Source organism: Perca fluviatilis, chromosome 3 (genome assembly GCF_010015445.1).
Source record: "Perca fluviatilis chromosome 3, GENO_Pfluv_1.0, whole genome shotgun sequence".
Taxonomy (NCBI): domain Eukaryota; kingdom Metazoa; phylum Chordata; class Actinopteri; order Perciformes; family Percidae; genus Perca; species Perca fluviatilis.
This window is the reverse complement of record NC_053114.1, coordinates 19,339,800-19,358,834: the sequence shown is the minus strand read 5'-3', so window position 1 is coordinate 19,358,834 and position 19,035 is coordinate 19,339,800. Positions and strand designations below refer to the sequence as shown.

Here is a 19,035-nt window from a genome sequence, read left to right as displayed (position 1 = left end):
CAGGCAGATATATTACAGATAATCTCAACCATCTGTGGGCCTACTGTATTTTGTGCCAATAAATGTTGGGAATAATGATTGTCATCAATGAAAAAAAAGAAATCAATTTTGATGTAATCCATTTATGACGTATAGTGTCTATTTTCTGAGTAATGCATCAAATGTGTGTAATCAATCCTTTGGTAAATAATTGTTTCATAATAACGCCATGAGTGGCAATATTAGTGTTCTAAAACTGGATTGGCAGTGGTTTAATCGGGCAGAGGGCAGTGGATTTGCTTGTGTAAAATGATGTAGAGGGGAGACTTTATTCAGGGAAATAATTTATCACTGTGTTAGACGCCATCAATGACGCCATTTGTCTACAAACAATACAAGTTTACAATACTGCTTCGCGGAAAACATCCTGGATACTCGACAAGCTCCGACGCTTGTTCGTGTTGTCTACGCGTTAACATGTGTGCAATTCCGCATATTTGAACTGGTTGGCTTTCCATAACATCACTCCCTTCGGGTCAGTGCGTCAACAGCAGTCAACACAGACGCCATCGCTTCTGTTGTGCTAGCCATAGCAAGGAAGATTGAAATCAAAGGTGAGGATGTTTAAATGCTGACAGCAGTGTTAGAAATGTAGTTTAAATAAATTGACACCTAGTACTGAAACTGGTTGTTTCAAACAAACATCGGTCAACGTTAAATGTAGCGCCACTGATTTCGCAAAAATATCGAGGCTTCTTAACGCCAGCGTACAAATGACAAGCTAACCAGCTAGCTAGCTAGCTAGCTTATAGCTAAGTGAGTTTTCAGCCGCTGTAGCCATAGATAAATGACAAGCCAACCAGCTAGCTAGCTAGCTTATAGCTAAGTGAGTTTTCAGCCGCTGTAGCCATAGGTATATATCTATGCGCTGTAGCAAACAGCTCTGCCGAAAAACAACAGAACCACCCTGTTAGCACATCTGATCAGCGACAAGTGAGGCAAGTGTTAAACTGCTTCTTTTTCTTTATTAGCTAACGTAGCTACGTTAGTTTGTAGCTAACCGAACGTTTAGCTAACGGTAACGTTACTTGTCGTGCGTAAGGCAATCGGATAACAATCAAATATCTATAACGAATATCTATAACAATCAAATATGTATAGCAATCAAATCTATAACAATTCAAATATCTATAATAAACAGTGACGTGAACGTTTCGAGCAGGAAGCGTTAACAGAAATAACGCTAGGGTTAGATTAGCTAGTGCTAGCTAATGTTACCATTTAAACGTTATTCAACTTTCGATAGTCGGCTAGCTAACTTAACGCAGACTAGTTGAAGACAAGGCAGGCAGGGTAATGTTGGCTCACAACGAAAACACAAGACGTTAACATGTTTTTACTTAATGTCAATCAATGACTAAGCTGTCTGAGACTTTTTTTTTTTTTTAAAAGGTATGGTTACTAATTGATAGGGATATTGATGCATGGCCATTTGCTCAGTTGCCATTATTTTTGACTAACTTAATTAAACCTAGTTAAAACTACTGCAATCTATTAGGATTTAAGATTCAAAATCCTTTTTATTAATCCCACATGGAGAACGTCACACTGTCCCTGTCACACTGTCTTATCCCTTGCAGCAGCAAGGGATAAGAGGAAAAACAACCAGTTCTGTAATAAATCCTTTTTAATGTTAGCTATACGTTGTTTCAACGCTATGGTCATTGTGACCAAGGCTGTGGCTTGTGGTGCTGTTGAATTGTGTGGAAATGGATTGGACAAAATGTTAGAAACCGGTTTCTGTATGAGGCAACGCAATTCAACAGCACCACAAACCAGGGCCTTCGTGATTTTGACCCTTAAAGTCAAACTAACACCTCTCTGAAACAGTTGGAACATAAACTGCACATTAAAAGCTTTGTGAAGGTAGGATTCATTGCAGGGTGTTTGTTTCCCAGGAGACAGGACACCTGCAGCTTGTTACATAAATTAATGGAAGCAGCAAATGGGACTATTTCTCTAACTGGTAGTTAACCACACCAACACAAGTTTTTTTATATATATATATATATATATAAATTGTTGTGGGTTATTTCTTCCTAGAATACTAAGTTTTGTTTAATGATAAAACATTTATGTTTCCCTAAATATCTTGTATTCTAAAAGGTTTTAAGTTCTGTGTTGTGGTTTTTTTTTGGGCCTTTTTTTTTTTTTACTGCTGATCATATCAGTCTGACAGGCTGCTGGCTTGCTAAGCTATCTTTGACCACAGCTGCTGTAGCTAATGTCCATAGAGCCATATCACTACCAGGGCGTAACTCATACTGCACCACCTTATGTTTGGCTTTTAGCTAATACAGCAGTAGCACTTAAGGTTACTCAAATAAAAATAAAAAAAGAGAATATAACAATTTACTTGACCTTGTTCTAAGTGTTGGATTTAGTAATGCAGCTTAATAATAAATGATCCCAGTGTCTCATAACTGCTCTAGAGCACCTAGCTAGTTCAGATACACAGCTCAGCGTGCTACTGCTTGCTCCATGGACGTGTCATGTTCCTGTAACAGAGTTCATAGTCCCAAAGATAGGCACTGATACCAAGTCCAGGAAGGAGAACGGTGTCAAATTTGAGTGTTTGCAGACATACAGTCACGTGCGCTCCATCAACAAATCTGACCTGCTCACACAAGCGTTATTGCTAGAAAGATTGAGAGGTTGCAGGCCCTTTTTAAAAGTCTGTGCTGTAAGGTGTTAACTTCATGCCCTATTTCATCATTGGATGGGGAATAAAAGATGCATTTGTGAGCAAGTTCTTTCTGCTTCCTGCTAGCTCATCTCAACTATCGTGCAATAATATCTTTGGATTTCTCATCTTCACATCGCAACAGGCAATCCATGATGGACTCCAGGTCTCGCAGACTGCCTTTTTGTCTGCCCAGCAGCTCAAGGTCTTCGTACACAACCAGTCCAACAGTCTCCTCCTCATCACTGGGCTCTAGTAGGTTGTACAGTAGGGATACGGTGCTGAATACTGACCGCTTCCCGAGGGCGTCATCAGCTTACAAAGCCGACCTGGACCACCAGGTAGGCTTAAGACACACAGACAGACAGACAGACAGACAGACAATCTATCAGTGTTTCCTTTTTAGGATGTTTCTTTAGCAGTGGGGGCAGGTCTGTCTGAACAACCTACACTTAGAACGGATCCACCGCAATGACGTTTTTGGTGGAGCTGTTCGTTTAATAGTCGACTCGGAAGAAAGTGAACGCTTTGACGATAAACTACATCAACACTACAGTATGTGGAGTTAAACTGGACGGGCCCAATAACCTCTGAATAGTTCTACTTGTTGTTAAATTGCCGTGTGGGGGGTGCATTATGTCGGCAGGATAATTTAAAAGGCAATCACTTTCTGTAAAGCCCTTTTTCTGATAACCGTGGTGATTTGTCATGGTGGGCCGCCACTACAACATCAACATAGAGGAAACGCTATACATACACGCACACACACACACACACACACACACACACACACACACACACACACACACACACACACACACGTACTACACCACTCCCTTGTTTTGGTTTACTGTATAGTCTTGGTGTTCTGTATATGGTGTTTCTAGTTTCGCATTAGATTCAGTTCATATGCTTGAGTTTTTTTTGGGTAGGTGTTTAGCTGTCATTGTAGATGAACACCAGCTTTTATTTAGTTCAGCTTGGTATGCAAAGGTCACAAAGGTGACAATGTCAGCTAAAATAGTGTTGGTTTAAGTTGGATAAACAGTCAAGAGCGACATTAACAACAACTGCACTTATTGGGCCCAAGTTGACATCATCCTGCTGTATCTGTGTTTCTATTGGGGCTTTAGTCATCTACCTTTTATAGTGTATTCCAGAGAGAGGGTGTTCAAGTAAGCTCCTTTCTTACAGGTTCCCTTAGGAGCATGGTACAGTAGCTAACTACATATATCATTTGTTCAACAGCGGACACTTTGGAGGTCTTTTTATAGGACAGCCTAGATTCCTTGGCACACGAGCGTATTTCAGTCCTGCTGCTTGTCAAGATAGTGTTACTGTTGGCCTGGGCCCTGTCTAGTTCCTGTTCTTTCCAGAAGAGTCCAAGCTAGGTGACGCAAAAAAACGCTCACCATGGTTTTATTTTATTTTTTTTATGGGCATACTGAGATGAGCACCAATTTAAGTTATTCTCTTAAGATAGTATGCATTGAAAGACAAATCTGTATTATACCCTTTTCCCACTCAAATTAGCATATATATATATATATATATATATATATATATATATATATATATATATATATATATATATATATATATATATATATATATATATATATATATATATATATATATATATATATATAATTTTTTTTTTTTTTTTTTTTTAAACACCGATAGGCTTTCCAATACAGTGCACAAACTGCAAACTCTGCTGTGCATTCACTTGATATCTTGGCTAATAAACTCCTCCGCTCAGACCAATTGCTCTGCATTCACAGGTGCTCTCTCACTTGCTCCACCACACACACACACACACACACACACACACACACACAACATACTGGCTCTTCTATTCTCCAAAAGAGACATGCTACTCTTACAACGTGGGGTTAGTACATGTAGTAGTAGTAGTGGTAGTAGTAGTAGTAGTAGTACAGTAGAATGCAGCATGGAGGCCGACTAATGAAGATTGATATATGCTGACTAATTTGATGTTTGAGCGCAGCTTGGACGGAGACGGACAGAATTTGTGACAAAGTCGACCCGCGTCACAGCATTGCACCAGAAAAGGGCTGAAAATTAGCGTGTTCATCCAGATGTCCTGTTTCCGTAACTACCGATTGGAGCTGGAGTTGATTAAATACACGTGCCTCTCCTGGGAGTGAATGCACATTGTAACTTCTCCCACTACAACCACATGTTAGTGGGTATAAGTCGGTTTTTGGCAAGTGGGTAAGGGGTATTACTTAACAAGAAAGCAACTTGTGTGCATACATGTTCCTTTGGAGGTTTCTTACAGTTACAGTATGTTCACACTGGGTGTTTCTTGCCAAAACACACCAACTTGTTGAATGCATATCCTTCCTTATAGAACATTTCCAAAGCCAATCTTCTGAATATGTTAGTTTTCTAAGTTCACAAGATGCAAACAAAATGGGGCGCCTGCACCACTATTGATTGTGTGATTGTCCCACTACTAAAACACAGGAAACATTTACAAATTTTTGTATTACTTATTTGGCCCTGTGTGTGAGTACTAACTAATGCTACTTGTTTTACCTTGTCTCCTTTTGAAGAGCTCTCGTCTCCTGAGCTCGTCCAGAGACTACAGCAGCTCCGACAGCCGCTCGCCCAGCTGGAAGTTGCCCTCTTCTCTGACATCGTCCAGCAGATCTTATGATCGCCCGTGGGCTGAATCCTCCCTCAGCAGCAGGAGCAAACTGGTACTGAAGCTGTACTGTCATTTGTCTGTAGCATGCAAAATGCAGTCTTGGTCGAAGGTATTTTCTAAAACTTTAAACATTTTAGTTTCAAGGAATATGGCTGAATGATGTCATTGAAATATATTCAGTTTTTAATGTCTGCCTTCATTTTCCCAGACTGATTCTGAAGGGAGGTTGGGGACGCGCTCTGGTTTGTTGAGTGCCAGTGATGATGGTGATTCTAAAAGAGCCAAACTGTCATACAGCAACAGAGGACTGTACCCAAGAACGGCAGGCACCTCAGTTACAGGATCCACTTATTCCAGTACTGGGCTTAGCAGTGGCAGAGGTACATAATACCAGACCTGTGGAGGTCCTAAGAAAAACTGTTACCCTAAGGCTAGTCCATATCCTTTGCGTTCCACTTCCGGGATTGCTCCGGTGCTGCAGGAAATTACGCCAGATGCATGTATTTTCCGTTTGTTGACTGCTCCTCAGATCTCTGCATGGTAAATTGAGACAGCTAGCTAGACTCTCTGTCCAATCTGAGTTTTCTCTCGCAAGACTATTTTGCAGCGGCTCTGTACGGAGTTTAGCACCACCCATGATGATTCTGATTGGTTTAAAGAAATTCCATTAAACCAGAGCATGTTTTCCTCCCATCCCCGAATGCTATGTGGAGCAGCCAGACCCTCCTTCAGTTTGCTTTGGAGGAGGGTCTGGCAATGCGAGACTACCCTAAAGGCAGTCGGACTGATCAGTCTCCCCGAGTTGGTCAAAAAAAGTGCCTCGGAACACACCGAAGCGACGCCGACTCGAGTGTACATTCTGCGCGAGACGTAATACGTCTCCATAACAGCAGGCGGCGCTAATCTGTATTGTCGCCCAAAAAAGGAAAACCCGGCAGCTGATTGGACGAACGTGTCCCATGGGTCTGGCTCCTCCTGAATTTCAAAGCCGGATCATCAAAGGCGCTCGTTAGATTTATTACTAGAAAAAAAAAAAAAAAAAAAAAAAAAAAAAAAAAAAAAAAAAAAAAAAAAAAAAAAAAAAAAAAAAAAAAAAAAAAAAAAAAAAAAAAAAAAAAAAGAGAGAGAGAGAGAGAGAGAGAGAGAGAGAGAGAGAGAAAAAGAAAGAGAGAGAGAAAAAGAGAGAGAGAGAGAGAGAGAGAGAGAGAGAGAGAGAGAGAGAGAGAGAGAGAGAGAGAGAGAGAGAGAGAGAGAGAATACACAGGCTAATTAAAGTGTTAATGGTTGTCATTTACAGTCAGAGTCAGTAAAATCAATGTAGTCCAACCCCAGCAATTCATATGGTGTTATTTTATAGTTTTTACTGTAACTTATAAACAGTGTTGCTTATATGCTAACAGACAGGAATCTAGATGCTTGTCTACCGCCATCAAGACAGGAAAGAAGTGGTAAAGTAGCAAAGCCCAGGTCTTGCTTGATTTGATTTGCCTGGGCCAAGTATGACATTGACATTCGCTGGAAAGATAATGATATTTTAACTATTGCGCTTCTAACAAGCCGCGAGGAAAAAAACGCAACGCGAGGCCCAAGAAAGAAGCGCATGTCAGGCGCGCTGTACCGAAGGAAAACAATGGGTTTGCTTGTGGCCCAGTGAGCCTTGATCCTGTTGTTCTGACGTGTATTATTTAGTTAACTCTCCTTCAGTGGACGGCTGAGGCGTCTCCAAAATATGATGGGCTTTTTACCAACGTGTTGTTGGCTCATTAGCAGTAGAAGCTAAAACAGATGAGTTGAAATGCCCGAAACTCAAATTACATAATGAGCCTACGATTATTCATAGTAAATTCACAGAAAATACTGGGTATTCGGTAGTCTTGTCGGGTAGTCTGATTTGGCTTCAGTCCAGGTGCTCAAAGTAGAGCTGATTGGAATAAGAATTAACAAGCCGTGCGCTTGTCAACAAAGCTGTGGTAACATGGGTGGTTAATTAATATTGGCTCACGTTAGTCACCATGATAAGCAAAATATGATTCTTTTAGGGCATTTAGGGAAAATTATATATATATATATATATATATATATATATATATATATATATATATATATATATAATTAAAACAACAACAATATTGAAACTGGCTTTGAACTCAAGTGCTTGGCTAATGGTGGCTGTTGCTTGGGAGACGCGTAACCAAATGCTAACCTCAGTCATTTAGTCATTCCGTCTAATATTATTCGAATAACGTTTTGTAATTTGAGTTATATACTGTTGATTTTGTGAAATGGAATTTTAAAAACTTACATTGTAAGGTTACATGGTTATTGAACAGCATTTTGTCGAGTGTGTGTCAAGACCATCCCGTTACCTTTCTTTTACTCGTTCACTCTACACAGCTTCTATATTAGCAAGCTGACGGTAAGCGCTGCCAGTTGGTCCAGTTAGCTACATAACCGCTACACCTGGCAATTACTAGGTGTAAATGTGCTAATTCCAACAATGTTCAACTGACTTGGAAAATGAACCCAGCAAGCCTCTAAACGGCTTTCCACTTCTTTTCCTTAACAGGTACAGGTGACACTTATGATTCATCGTGGAGCTCATGCCGTTTACTTTCACGGTCGCCGTCATCTTCCTCCTCGAAGCCGCTGTTGTCCAGGAGAGAGCTAGAGACAAAGAACCAGCCCAGTCTCTCAGGTTTGGGAGACAGAAGGAGGAGTACACCTGGATTGGCTTCCTCATTGTGTAGGCATATTTTGCGATGTACACAACCTATGCAAATGTATTGTTACATATATATATACTGTAAGCCAATCTCGCACAAACTACTCTTCCCCTCATTTCAGATCCGACAGACAGGGTGACGTCCACATATGCACAGGGCGCTCGGCCTAAAGAGAGTGCCTACTCTCCCTCCTTTTCTTCCTCCTCCTCCACTGCTAGAGAAAGCTCCCTAAATCGCCACCTCTCATCTTCCACCTCCCACCGATCTTCTCCTCCGGTGCGCGACTTCAGCAGCAGAACCCCATCGCGTTTCTTGAACGGCTCATCCACCCTCCACTCATCTCAGGAACAAACGAGAAACCCTCACTCCTCTTTAGGTCTCTCCTCCTCTTACTCCTCGCACACCTCCAGGTACGCCACTCCCCTGCCCAGGCCAGAGGTCGCGCTCCCTTCGAGGCCAGCCCCGGAAGGCGGAGAGACAGAGGGCCGCAGCTCCACTCGCCGCCTTTTGTCCCGTCTCTTTTCGCGGCGCTCCAGCCAAGACTCTTCTAGCGGCTCCTCCAGCGCTCGCTCCCTCGATGATGACAGTCCGTCAACTGGTGGGGAGTCTGTGGACAGTGACGAGGGAGCCAGGATGTCCAGCGTGGAGCCTGACACGAGAGGATCAGAGGCCACGCCGGGTAGCCTCCGGAATCGTAGAGCCGACCTCGCCCCTATCCAGGAAAACAACGATGGCTGTCGTATTGGCCTGGCTCAGTCCAGAACGGCGTTGTCGAGAGAGCCTGGCGTCGGCAGAAGTAATACCCCCACCACCACCACAAGCAGCAGCAGCAGCGGAGGAGGCGGAGGCTACTCCTGGCTTTCCTCCTCCCTCCGTGGCCGCTGCCCCCCCCTGCTCTCTCGCCTCAGAAGACATGCTCGGGACGAGAACGCGCAGTCGTCTGCAGGCTTAGAAGAAGGCTACAGCCGTCCACAACATTTACTGAGAAGGTGGGATGACACTGAGCATAAAGCAACGCAGGAAGATGAAGAAGAAGAAGAAGAAGAGGAGGAGGAGGAGGAGGAGGAGGAGGAAGAAGAAGAAGAAGAAGAAGAAGAAGATGAAGGAGCGGTTGGTTTAGAGCCCTTTGGCACAGGTCGTCCGTGGAGACTCGAGGATGAAACGTTACCTGAACTCGAAGATGCCTCGGTTGAATTTTCGCCGCGTCGCCGCGTCGGAGTATTTGAAAACATTTCGGTTTCTATGGGTGCGTTGGGTGGGGTTGAGAGCCAGCTGGATGGCCACAAGGAGAAACCCGTTTCCAGTGTGGATCAAGAGAAGCTGCGCAAGATTAAGGAGAGGTAATGGATTTTGATCTCAGGCTGTACCTTTTTTTTTTTTTTTTTTTTTTTTTAATACAAATGTACATCACATCGTAGCAAAATCCTACAATAGAATGCTTCATTCTTAACTTTGTCTTTTGTAATTTACAATTTTTGAAAAATAATCTTACATTAAAGTTGCAGGGGGAATTGGTCTTACAAATACATATGACTTTTGTTTTCTTTTGAATCGTAGCCTCATGTGACTTTATTAAGTAAGGTGGACCAAAAGTGGCTGTTGTGCCAGCCTTACTGACTCCAAATCTCTTCAGTTTGTCAGATAACGGGTAACATTCTTCAGCTAGGCTGAACACATCTTGGGCTGATGCTACATCAGTACTGAACTTCTTGTGTTTCCTTCTCTAAGACCGAAAACTGTGTTTTAAAGTTTAATTTAGTTAGTACAGTACTAACTAAAAGTACTACTTTTATTTTTTTTGTAAGATAAATTTTACATTTTTTTCATTTTCAACATCAGAACAAACAAACCCACTTGAACAAGAACAACCACCCTCTGCAGTCAGGTTTTTTATATATGAAACAAGAGATGTAAAGAAGAGTTACTGTATCAACAGTAGAACTAAATATCCTCCTTTACTGCTATAGACTGCTGCTGGAGGATTCTGACGAGGAAGAAGGCGATCTGTGCCGAATCTGCCAGATGGGGGAGGAATCTGCCGCCAACCCCCTGATTCAGCCTTGCCGCTGTACAGGCAGTCTGCAATATGTCCACCAGGACTGCATCAAGAGGTGGCTCCGCTCCAAAATTGGCTCAGGTAAATATATATTATTGCTTGGCTACGGCTTTCACCAAAACCTCGTCTTGTCAACCGAGGCAATATGTGTTTTTCTTTTTAGGCACAAACCTTGAGGCCATCGCAACATGTGAGCTCTGCAAGGAGAAGCTGCGTTTGAACATAGACAACTTTGACATCCAGGAGTTATACAGGACACATGTGCAAGTGAGTCACCATTTAACTTCCTTTTTAGTTAGAGAATTGAATTTCAAAATGTACAGCACCCGATACATTCCTAATTAATTTAATAGCAGCCAAAAAAAAACCCTGCTAAATGAAACTAAAACTGAATTTATCTTAGTCTTTTTTTCTTTTTGTCTATAACAAATTGGAAACAACCGCAAGCCCCTTTCTGACAGCCGGTAATAAATGAAGCATGGAATCCTGGGCCGATGTTGACGACGTGTTTGTTTGCTAGACTAACATCATGTCAAAGTACCAGTAGGGCTGGGCGATATGGAGAAAATCAGATATCACGATATCTTTGACCAAATACCTCTATCGATACGGCAACGATATTGTAATGTTGACTAATGGTGCTTTCACCAAATATTTACACAATGAGTTTTGATAAATAATCATCTGTAATGTGGATGTAATGACTAAGTGGGTAAAGGCAAATAATAGAACAGCTACAACAGCCTGGTAAGGTCAGGAAATGACATCACTTTACTGTGATGCAGCCTTTTAAAACCAGGAAAAGACAACACTTATGCCATATTACGATATCCAAAATCTAAGAGGATATCTAGTCTCATATCACGATTTTGATATAATATCGATATATTGCCCAGCTCTAGTACCAGTTTACATATAAACAGATTGTTGACAACTGAAAGGGGAAACCCCCTAAATGAATGAGTGGGGAGCAAACGCAGAAGGTTCCGTGCAGGGCGCCAGTGCTCAGTGAATGGTTGGAGTGTGATGGGAATCGTATGCTATGGCGTTCCAGAGACTTTTAGAATCTATGCCATGCGGCTCTCAAACTGTTGTGGAAGCTCTTGGTGGCTGCACACATGTTGGGTTATTCTTTTATTTTGTCAACCATCTACTGCTGGGGTGTCAAACATACGGCCCGTGGGCCAGAACCAGCCCTCCGGTGAAAATTGCAGAGAAGTAATTAATTCCAATTCCAAATTTACCAGTTTTTTTTTTGAGTTTTTTTGTTTTTCTTGAAATATTACTCCTCTCTCCCAGGTCTGTAACATAAATTTTTTTTTTTCTCCTACAATGGCCTTAGAACGCTGTTGTTAGGGTTGGGCATCGTTTGGATTTGAACAAGTCCAGTTGCGATTCTTGCTTTCGATTCCGGTTCTTATCGATTCCGATTCTTTGAGGGTGGCGGAGTTGAAACGGGACACGTGCTTATTTCACAAATAAGAGGAAAGTTTTATTTTGATTCAGTGGTGGGTTGCAGTTTTACCGGGCTTTTTTCCAACGTAAAATAAAGCCCCACTAGAGCGCCCGCATACTGTGCTCCACGGCTGCAACACAACAAGCGCATTTTAAATTTGGAACCCATGATCAGATTTGAAACCAAATCCTCCAAACGATTCCAATAAATAAACGATTCCACTGGAATCGTAATTTTTAAATGATGCCCAGTCCTAGCTGTCGTAGCAGAAGCGACTTGGCGTTTTCCAACATCAAGCCGACGAGAAACTCTGCGGAAAGATCAAGTTTCTGATCTTTCTGGAGTAGTTTACTGGTCTGGCCCACTTGAGATCAAATTCGGGGTATGTGGCCCGTGAAGTAAAATGAGTTTGACACCCCCGGTGTTTATTGTACTGTATATGTTCTGGATGGAACCTGTGCAGTTTACCGAAAAGGTGTTTTTTTTTTTTTTCTTGCTTCCCAGTCCGAGTACGATGAGTTCATCAGCAGCGGTCTCTATCTGGTGGTGCTGCTGCATTTCTGTGAGCAGAGGTTCTCCGATGTCCTCGGCGCCGTCGATGCAGCTGGGGTGAGAACACACTCGCACTTACTAGAGCTCCAGTACTAATTCAGCTCTACAGTTTTTCGAATTACATCAGTCTTTTTCAACATCGTCTGAAAGTGCCATGTGCGTGTTGTTGCTGTCGATAGACTTCATTACAGGGTACAGTGGTTCCTGGTATCTTTTTGGCTGAACCGCAGCAAAGCGGGAGCCAGCCCTATAAACGCCCAAGGTCTGTCCCTGAGCGATCGAGTCACGCCATTGGTCGAAGGGAGTAATGACGTCACCCCGTTAGTCGGTCGAGTTTCCCCGTTGGCCGTAGCTCTTTCGTAAGGAATAGGCGCGGCAGTGCTTCCGCTGGTAACGTCTCTGCCTCCGCGATCAATCGGCTGATGCGCTTCCTCGATGCCCGGTTGTCAGGTGTTAGCGGTCGGAGCAGACGAGCTATTAAAGAGTAGTCGTAGTAAAGTGGTCAGGTAGTCGTTAACGTGCCTGGCAGGTTTCAGTCTGCCCATGAATAAACACACCGCCACTTCAAGAACCAACATTTGAGGCTGTGGGCGTGTTTATAATTGTCATGGGGCGTAACTTCTGGTGTGTTGAGAGGAAAAAAAAATAAAAAAACACAATTACACACTTAACACACTTAAAGTGCTCATATTATGTTTTTTGGCTTTCCCCCTTTCCTTTATTGTGTTATATATCTTTTTGTGCACGTTATAGGTTTACAAAGTGAAAAAGCCCAAAGTCCACCCCAAAGGGACTTACCATCTCCAACAGAAAACACTGTTCACAAACTGCTCCAAACAGCTCTGTTGTAGTCCAGCCTTTACTTCCGTGATGAACGTGCGTCACTTTGTAACACACGTTATAATGCTCGCCTAGCTGCTTCTGACTGGCTAGTAGTACTTACTGCGCATGTGCGACTCCCAACAAAGATGGAACAGAAGTGCAATGTCTCACTCTGTAGCTAATGGGGCTGTGCTCCATTGAAGAAATTCTTAGTCGACTAACATACTAACTCATTCAATTGTATCGACTAATCGATTAGTTGATTTAATCGACAGATCTGTAAATCTGAGTTTCTCCGCAAAGAGGCATGCAAAAGCACCACTTTAATTCTTGTGTTTACCAGAGATGTGCTCGTACGTTTCTTGGAAATAAGTCATTCAGCATGGAAAAAAAAAAAGCATAAAACATGACTAATCGACTAAAGAAATCTAAGTTGACTAAGACCAAAACGACGGATTAGTCGACTAATCGACTAAGAGGGAGCAGCCCTAGTAGCTAAAACGGAGAGCTCAACACACAGGGTGAAAAGAGGAGCTGCAGCAATGTGCAGTACGACAAAAATATGGTGTTTTTCTGAAAATTAAACCACGTAAACCTATTCTGGTACAACCTCTGAATACAATTATGAACCTGAAAATGAGCATAATACGAGCACTTTAAGATCAGTAATCCAGAACAACAAATTGTTGAAAATGGCATGATTATTGTCGGATTATATTAAAGCAGTATCACACGTACACAGGTGGACAGCGCTGTTCTTCAAAGTCGAAGCTGAATAAAAATGGGGAGCAGATCTCTGGTCTCACAGCTGTAATATACAGTATACAGTAACCGTGCAGGGCACTAGGGCGCGAAAGAAATCATCGCGGCTGCGCATGCGCGAGGGATAAACCCAATAGCGGCAGCTCTTAGAGGGCTATGCCTATACTCGTAGAATCTGGAGTTACAATAACGTAACTGTCGATTAACATTTAATATCCATGACTCACATTATGGACCCTACCACTGACTATCCCTGCAACAATTTGGCCAGAATTGACCATACAGTACATAGTCCAGCCATATGCTAGGTTTCAACCTAGTCCTGTTTAGTTAGCGTGGACTTGTTTGCACGCCGCCTTCTCACACATTGATCTGTAGACGCTATTAACACAAGTCAGTAGTGATTCACACCATTTTGAAAATGTTTTAAATGATGAATTTGTGGTCGAATATAAATCTTAAAAAAGAGAAACTGCTTCCTTCTCTCACCCAGTTATTCAACCTGGTGAGAATTCTTCATGAACACATGGACAATCTTGAAAGTATGTTTGCCCAATCCTTCTCTTCTATGCTTATGTTTGTTGAAAGGCAGTCCTGATATGCAAGCTCTTAACTGTAAATGCCATATTTAAAGCTGTAGTAGAGAGGGTTGGATGAGGGTGGGGTGGGAAGTAAGGTGGGTGGGTGGTTTGATTATTACTAATATTACTATTATATACCACTTATACTACACTTTTGTACAACCAAGATTTAAACAACTTGTTCAGAATTGTCTTTTTCTTTTTTTTTTTTTTTTATTGGCAAAAATGAGTAAAATGTGTTAAAATAAATAAATAAAAAGCTGTAGTATAATGTAGATTGTTCACCCTTTTTGTTTTTTTTGTATGGTTATATTTATGTGGCTACATACTTTGACTTGATGTGTCTGGATTGCAGTTCCCCATGGGGAAGGTGACGAGGACACGCGAGACAACAGACCATCTATTGACTTTTCTGACCTGGACGATGATCTCGAAGAGGAGTACTAATTATGTGAAAGGGGTGGATTATGGGTAAAAAAATAAAAATAAAAAGAAGGTGGGTCACTCGATGCCATATGGTAGCTCACCCAGTTTTCACACATGCTTTTGACATCGTCACGTTCATCAGAAATTGAACGGCAGTGCACACAACGCGTCTCGCCTTTGTTGCAGGTGGCTTTTGCAGATATGCAAACTCGAAATGAACTAGTGCGTAAAAATATTTTGGTTGACACAACGGTCATTTTTTTTTTTTTCCTCATGAGAGTGCACTTTATTCAATTATAATTAAATAAAAATGCAAGTCTTTTTAACTGTTACACCACAAGTGCTTTAATGTTTGAATGAAAAGGCAGGAATTGGAAATAGCATAGGACAGTAAGTGTCGATTAGTACTTGTGTGTGATGGTAAGATGGATGCTTTTAGGAGAGAATATACAAAGTGGTGATTATTCCTTTTGGTGTTTCCTCTGACTTTTCCCACTGAGAAAGAAAAGGAAAAAAAAAAAGAACATAACCCCATCAACACACGTTCTTTGTTTCAGTGTTTGAAATGCTTTATGTATGTACAAATCTAGTTTCATGCTTTCAATTTTGGAAATAAAGATTAAATGCAAACTGCTTTTTTTTTCTTAAGTCAACTTTTATTATATATTGATTTAATGTTCTCTACTTATACTGCAGGCACAATATAGTTAACCAAGAGGTGTTGCTTGTTAGCATAATGCAGACTTGTCTGACAGGGCTTACTGTAGTTGATGGTTGAATCTCTGCTCCATTCTTTCTCAACTAGAGCTAAATTGCTGGACGACAACACTGCTGCCACCTCGGACATAAGAGTACTTCTAAATGAGTCCGGTTCCAGGCCTGTGGTCGGGTCCACTTCTCCCATTTGTTCAGCAATTCACACTAAATGAAGTGAAAGGAAAAAATGGCAGCTCAGTCTGATTATCATGCTGCCTATAAACCTCTTCAATAGGAATACTCTGAAGACTGAAAGGAAAAATCCAACCCAAAACACAATTTTCATTGTTCACTTGTGAACAGGGATATGTAATACATACATAACTGTGATGATTTGACTGAAACAGATTGACAGTTGGTAGCTGTAAATAAAAGTTTGAATATAATATTTAAAAGTCCGAGTCAATAGAGTGATTAACAAATGTATTGTCAGTAAACCAACCCTAAAAAGGTTTTAAATGCCTATTTCCATTCTATGAATAATTGTAAATATTAGCTCTACTGTTAAATGTGATAGAGCATTGTAAGTTCTGTTTTAGGTTTGGATTTTCCTCTTTAAAAGTACTTGAAATTACTTTTGCACATGCAATACTGGTGCAATTAGTCCAATTTTATTGCCATCTTAACCCTGACTAATTGCATGTAAAGAATATATAACTTCTAGTTTACAGTAATAGCTTTACATCACATAACGCTAATTACAGTGAAGAAGATGGACAAAGAGTCTTTGAAGGCAGGACATTTTTATTGGAGTGATACTGTACCTGATTTGAGCTGATCGGAAGTTAAAAAAAAACAAAACAACCCAATAACATTTGGTTTACAGTTTGATATGAATGGATTAACGAGCCGTTCAATGGCAGTTCCACAAAGTGAAAGGAAAGCTTTTGACATTCAAACGACTCAGAGCATCTTTGGTTCATTCATGGTTATAAAAACATATTTACAAAGCATTCAAAGCAAACGCCAGTGCAATTTGAACGTCCCTAAAAACTCCGAACCTCATTGTGCTTAAACATAGAAGGAACTGTAGCTCCATTTAAAGTGCGTTCTTGCTCAGTAGTTGCGTGCATAGGAAAGTCAGATCTACTGTACATAAACAGACATTATACAAGCAGATGTCTGAATCCTTTTCAGGCTAAGACAGTGTCCTACACTTTGAAAACTAATCAGCAGGACTAAAATTTCAGATTTACAACTAAAACATACATTAGGTATTAATAAGTCAACTTAATCAGTAAATACACTAAACATAACCCTATCCAGTGGCTTAGAAACTCCCATTTCTTCTGAAGTAATGATGTTAAAAGGCACAGTCAGTGAGATCATCAATCACATTTTGTTTCTACTTATTTAAAGGCACAGTGCAACTAAACATACAGCATAATGCATTTTCTTCATCAGAGTGCATTATCTCAATGCAGATAGTTTTAATATGATTTGCTGAAGTTTGAATGTATCAGACCAATAAGTGGAGCTTAATGAAAAATTTATAAATATAAAAAAATTTAACAGCCAAGTTTCTCATAGAATATAATTAAACATTAACATAAGAGCCAGTCTATAGTTTCTTCCTTTTGCTTGCAGACAGTTATAGGGCATATCTCTCACTCCCAAGTCAAAGAAAACAGGTTTTACTGTATCTTCAGGTGAACTGGCCTTTTATAAGTCTATTTTATGTATTTATTAATTGTAACCATGTGGAAATCAAAACTTCTGAAGTTGAAAAATAAAACTGGAATAGCTAGAGTAACGCTATACACAGTAAACAACCAAAGTGTGTGTTTTGTTTCTGATAGTTTGGAGTCACTCATACATCAGTGCAATTTAAGGCATCAATTACACGAATCAACTCAAAATCTTTTTACAATCTAAAAACAAAAACGGCAAACAAAAACAATCCCACTTATATTAATGATCAACATTTACCAGAGAGCATCAGTCCCAGTATTTACATTAGGTGTAACACAGGGCTCTTCATAACACACACATCTAAAATAACCAAAATTAAGACACTGAGTTGGCGGATATTCACAATTCTCTAACAATATTTACAGTTTTACACACAATTCTAGGAAGTTTGCAGGCTTGAGCAGGATAAATTAATAATTTAAAAAAAAAAAAGGGGAAGGCAGCATCTACTCTTGCTGTAAAGTACTAAAATGCACACAAGGCACATTAATACTCCCTGAGGCCGATTACTCCAGCAAGCTCAGTCAGCTTCGGTTATAATACTGGTGGCGTCTGAATCATCAAAGGTCCTCTTGTAGCGGACGGTAGAAGAGAAGTGGGCTCTTTTCTTTTTATAGAAGATAAAGCCGATGGCTGAAAGGAGAGCGAGGATGACCACGACGAAGAGACCCAACGCCACGGGGGAGCCTCCGGACTCTGAGGACGCAAAGGTGAAGTTAAGTCATTTCAGTCAGTTTTTAGTTCAGTTCTCGCATTGCCAGACCCTCCTCCTCCTCCACAGCGCTGAGGAGGAGGAGGAGGAGGAGGAGGAGGAGGAGGAGGAGGAGGAGGAGGAGGAGGAGGAGGAGGAGGAGGAGGGTCTGGTGAGTCCACACAGCATGGGAGAAAATCGTGCTGTGGTTTACTGGCACGTCTTCAAACCAATCACAATCGTCATGCCAAGCGCCGGACGGAGCCGCTGCAAAATAGCCTCGGGAAGGAACTTGTTTTGGTGGAACGTGTGTACGTTCAAAGGTTGTTTTAGTCGCGCAACAGAGAACTCCGATTGGACAGATAGTCTAGCCAGCTGTCTGGATTTACCCTGCAGAGATCTGAGGAAAGGTTAACCACCGGAGTTTAAAATTCCAACACAAAGAAAGCGGAAGGTGACGGACATCCGGCCGAAAAAGAGCGGCATCCGGCGGAATTTCTGTCGGCAACGGAGCCATCCCCGAAGTGGACCGTCGTGGATATAGAATAGTTTTTAGTGGTCTTCGTGTGCCCACTAAACAAGACGTCATCGTGTTTGAGTTCATACAGCTTTTTATCAGAATTCAGACTCTCGGTCTAAGACAAACTAAGAAACGTAAATAATATCTGTTTGGGTTGAAACACCTTGGTTGGAGCAGCAGCGTGCTGGTGTCTCTGCTTTTTACCTTTCGGACAGAGCCAGGCTATCACTTTCACCGTTTCCACCCTTTGTGCTAAGCTAAGCGAGCCTCGTGAGACCGTCCTGATCTCGCGAGCTCCAGTTTTTCTACTCGCAGATCAGTCTGGCATCTTGAGGTAGAGAACATTTTCAGCCGTTCGCCAAACGACCGACCAATCAGCGTTGGTTTTGAGGCGGGTTTAGGTGTGACGCAACGAGAAGCGTTAAGTCTAAACAACATGGCAGCTTCCACGGATGAGAGGAGCGTAGCTATCGCGCAAGTTTTATCCGAATTAGAAAGTATTCCTTCATTGAAAGAAGAGCAAAAAAACGGCACTGGAGGCTTTCCTCGGAGGAAAGATGTTTTTTTTCTCTTCTCCCGACTGGTTTCGGCAATAGTTT

At 41.5% G+C, this 19,035-nt stretch overlaps 2 protein-coding genes across 5 annotated transcripts in view; one reads left to right on the top strand and one right to left on the bottom strand.

Annotated features, from left to right (window-relative positions):
- Positions 1 to 467: 467 nt before the first annotated feature.
- marchf7 (membrane-associated ring finger (C3HC4) 7) lies at positions 468 to 15,411 on the top strand. Of its 3 annotated transcripts, none has more exons than XM_039794294.1 (11): positions 468 to 593; positions 2,868 to 3,063; positions 5,305 to 5,451; positions 5,608 to 5,779; positions 7,966 to 8,142; positions 8,244 to 9,462; positions 10,090 to 10,259; positions 10,342 to 10,445; positions 12,139 to 12,243; positions 14,264 to 14,312; positions 14,707 to 15,411. In XM_039794294.1, exons 2-11 carry the CDS (start codon positions 2,875 to 2,877, stop codon positions 14,796 to 14,798), a joined length of 2,424 nt encoding a protein of 807 aa, XP_039650228.1. In that variant the 5' UTR covers positions 468 to 593; positions 2,868 to 2,874; the 3' UTR covers positions 14,799 to 15,411. The 3 variants fall into 3 exon arrangements, with proteins under 3 accessions (XP_039650228.1, XP_039650224.1, XP_039650227.1); XM_039794290.1 differs by having other exon boundaries at positions 5,305 to 5,508; XM_039794293.1 differs by lacking the exon at positions 468 to 593 and adding an exon at positions 683 to 977 and having other exon boundaries at positions 5,305 to 5,508.
- An 846-nt stretch (positions 15,412 to 16,257) lies between these two features.
- ly75 (lymphocyte antigen 75) overlaps positions 16,258 to 19,035 on the bottom strand; it is a 34,240-nt gene continuing 31,462 nt past the window's right edge. The window contains exon 35 of one of the 2 annotated variants that reach the window (XM_039794288.1): positions 16,258 to 17,921. In XM_039794288.1, coding sequence (XP_039650222.1) covers positions 17,746 to 17,921 — 176 coding nt within the window. In that variant the 3' untranslated portion in view covers positions 16,258 to 17,745. The remainder of the gene's footprint in view (positions 17,922 to 19,035) is intronic. The other variant, XM_039794289.1, reaches the window with a different exon arrangement.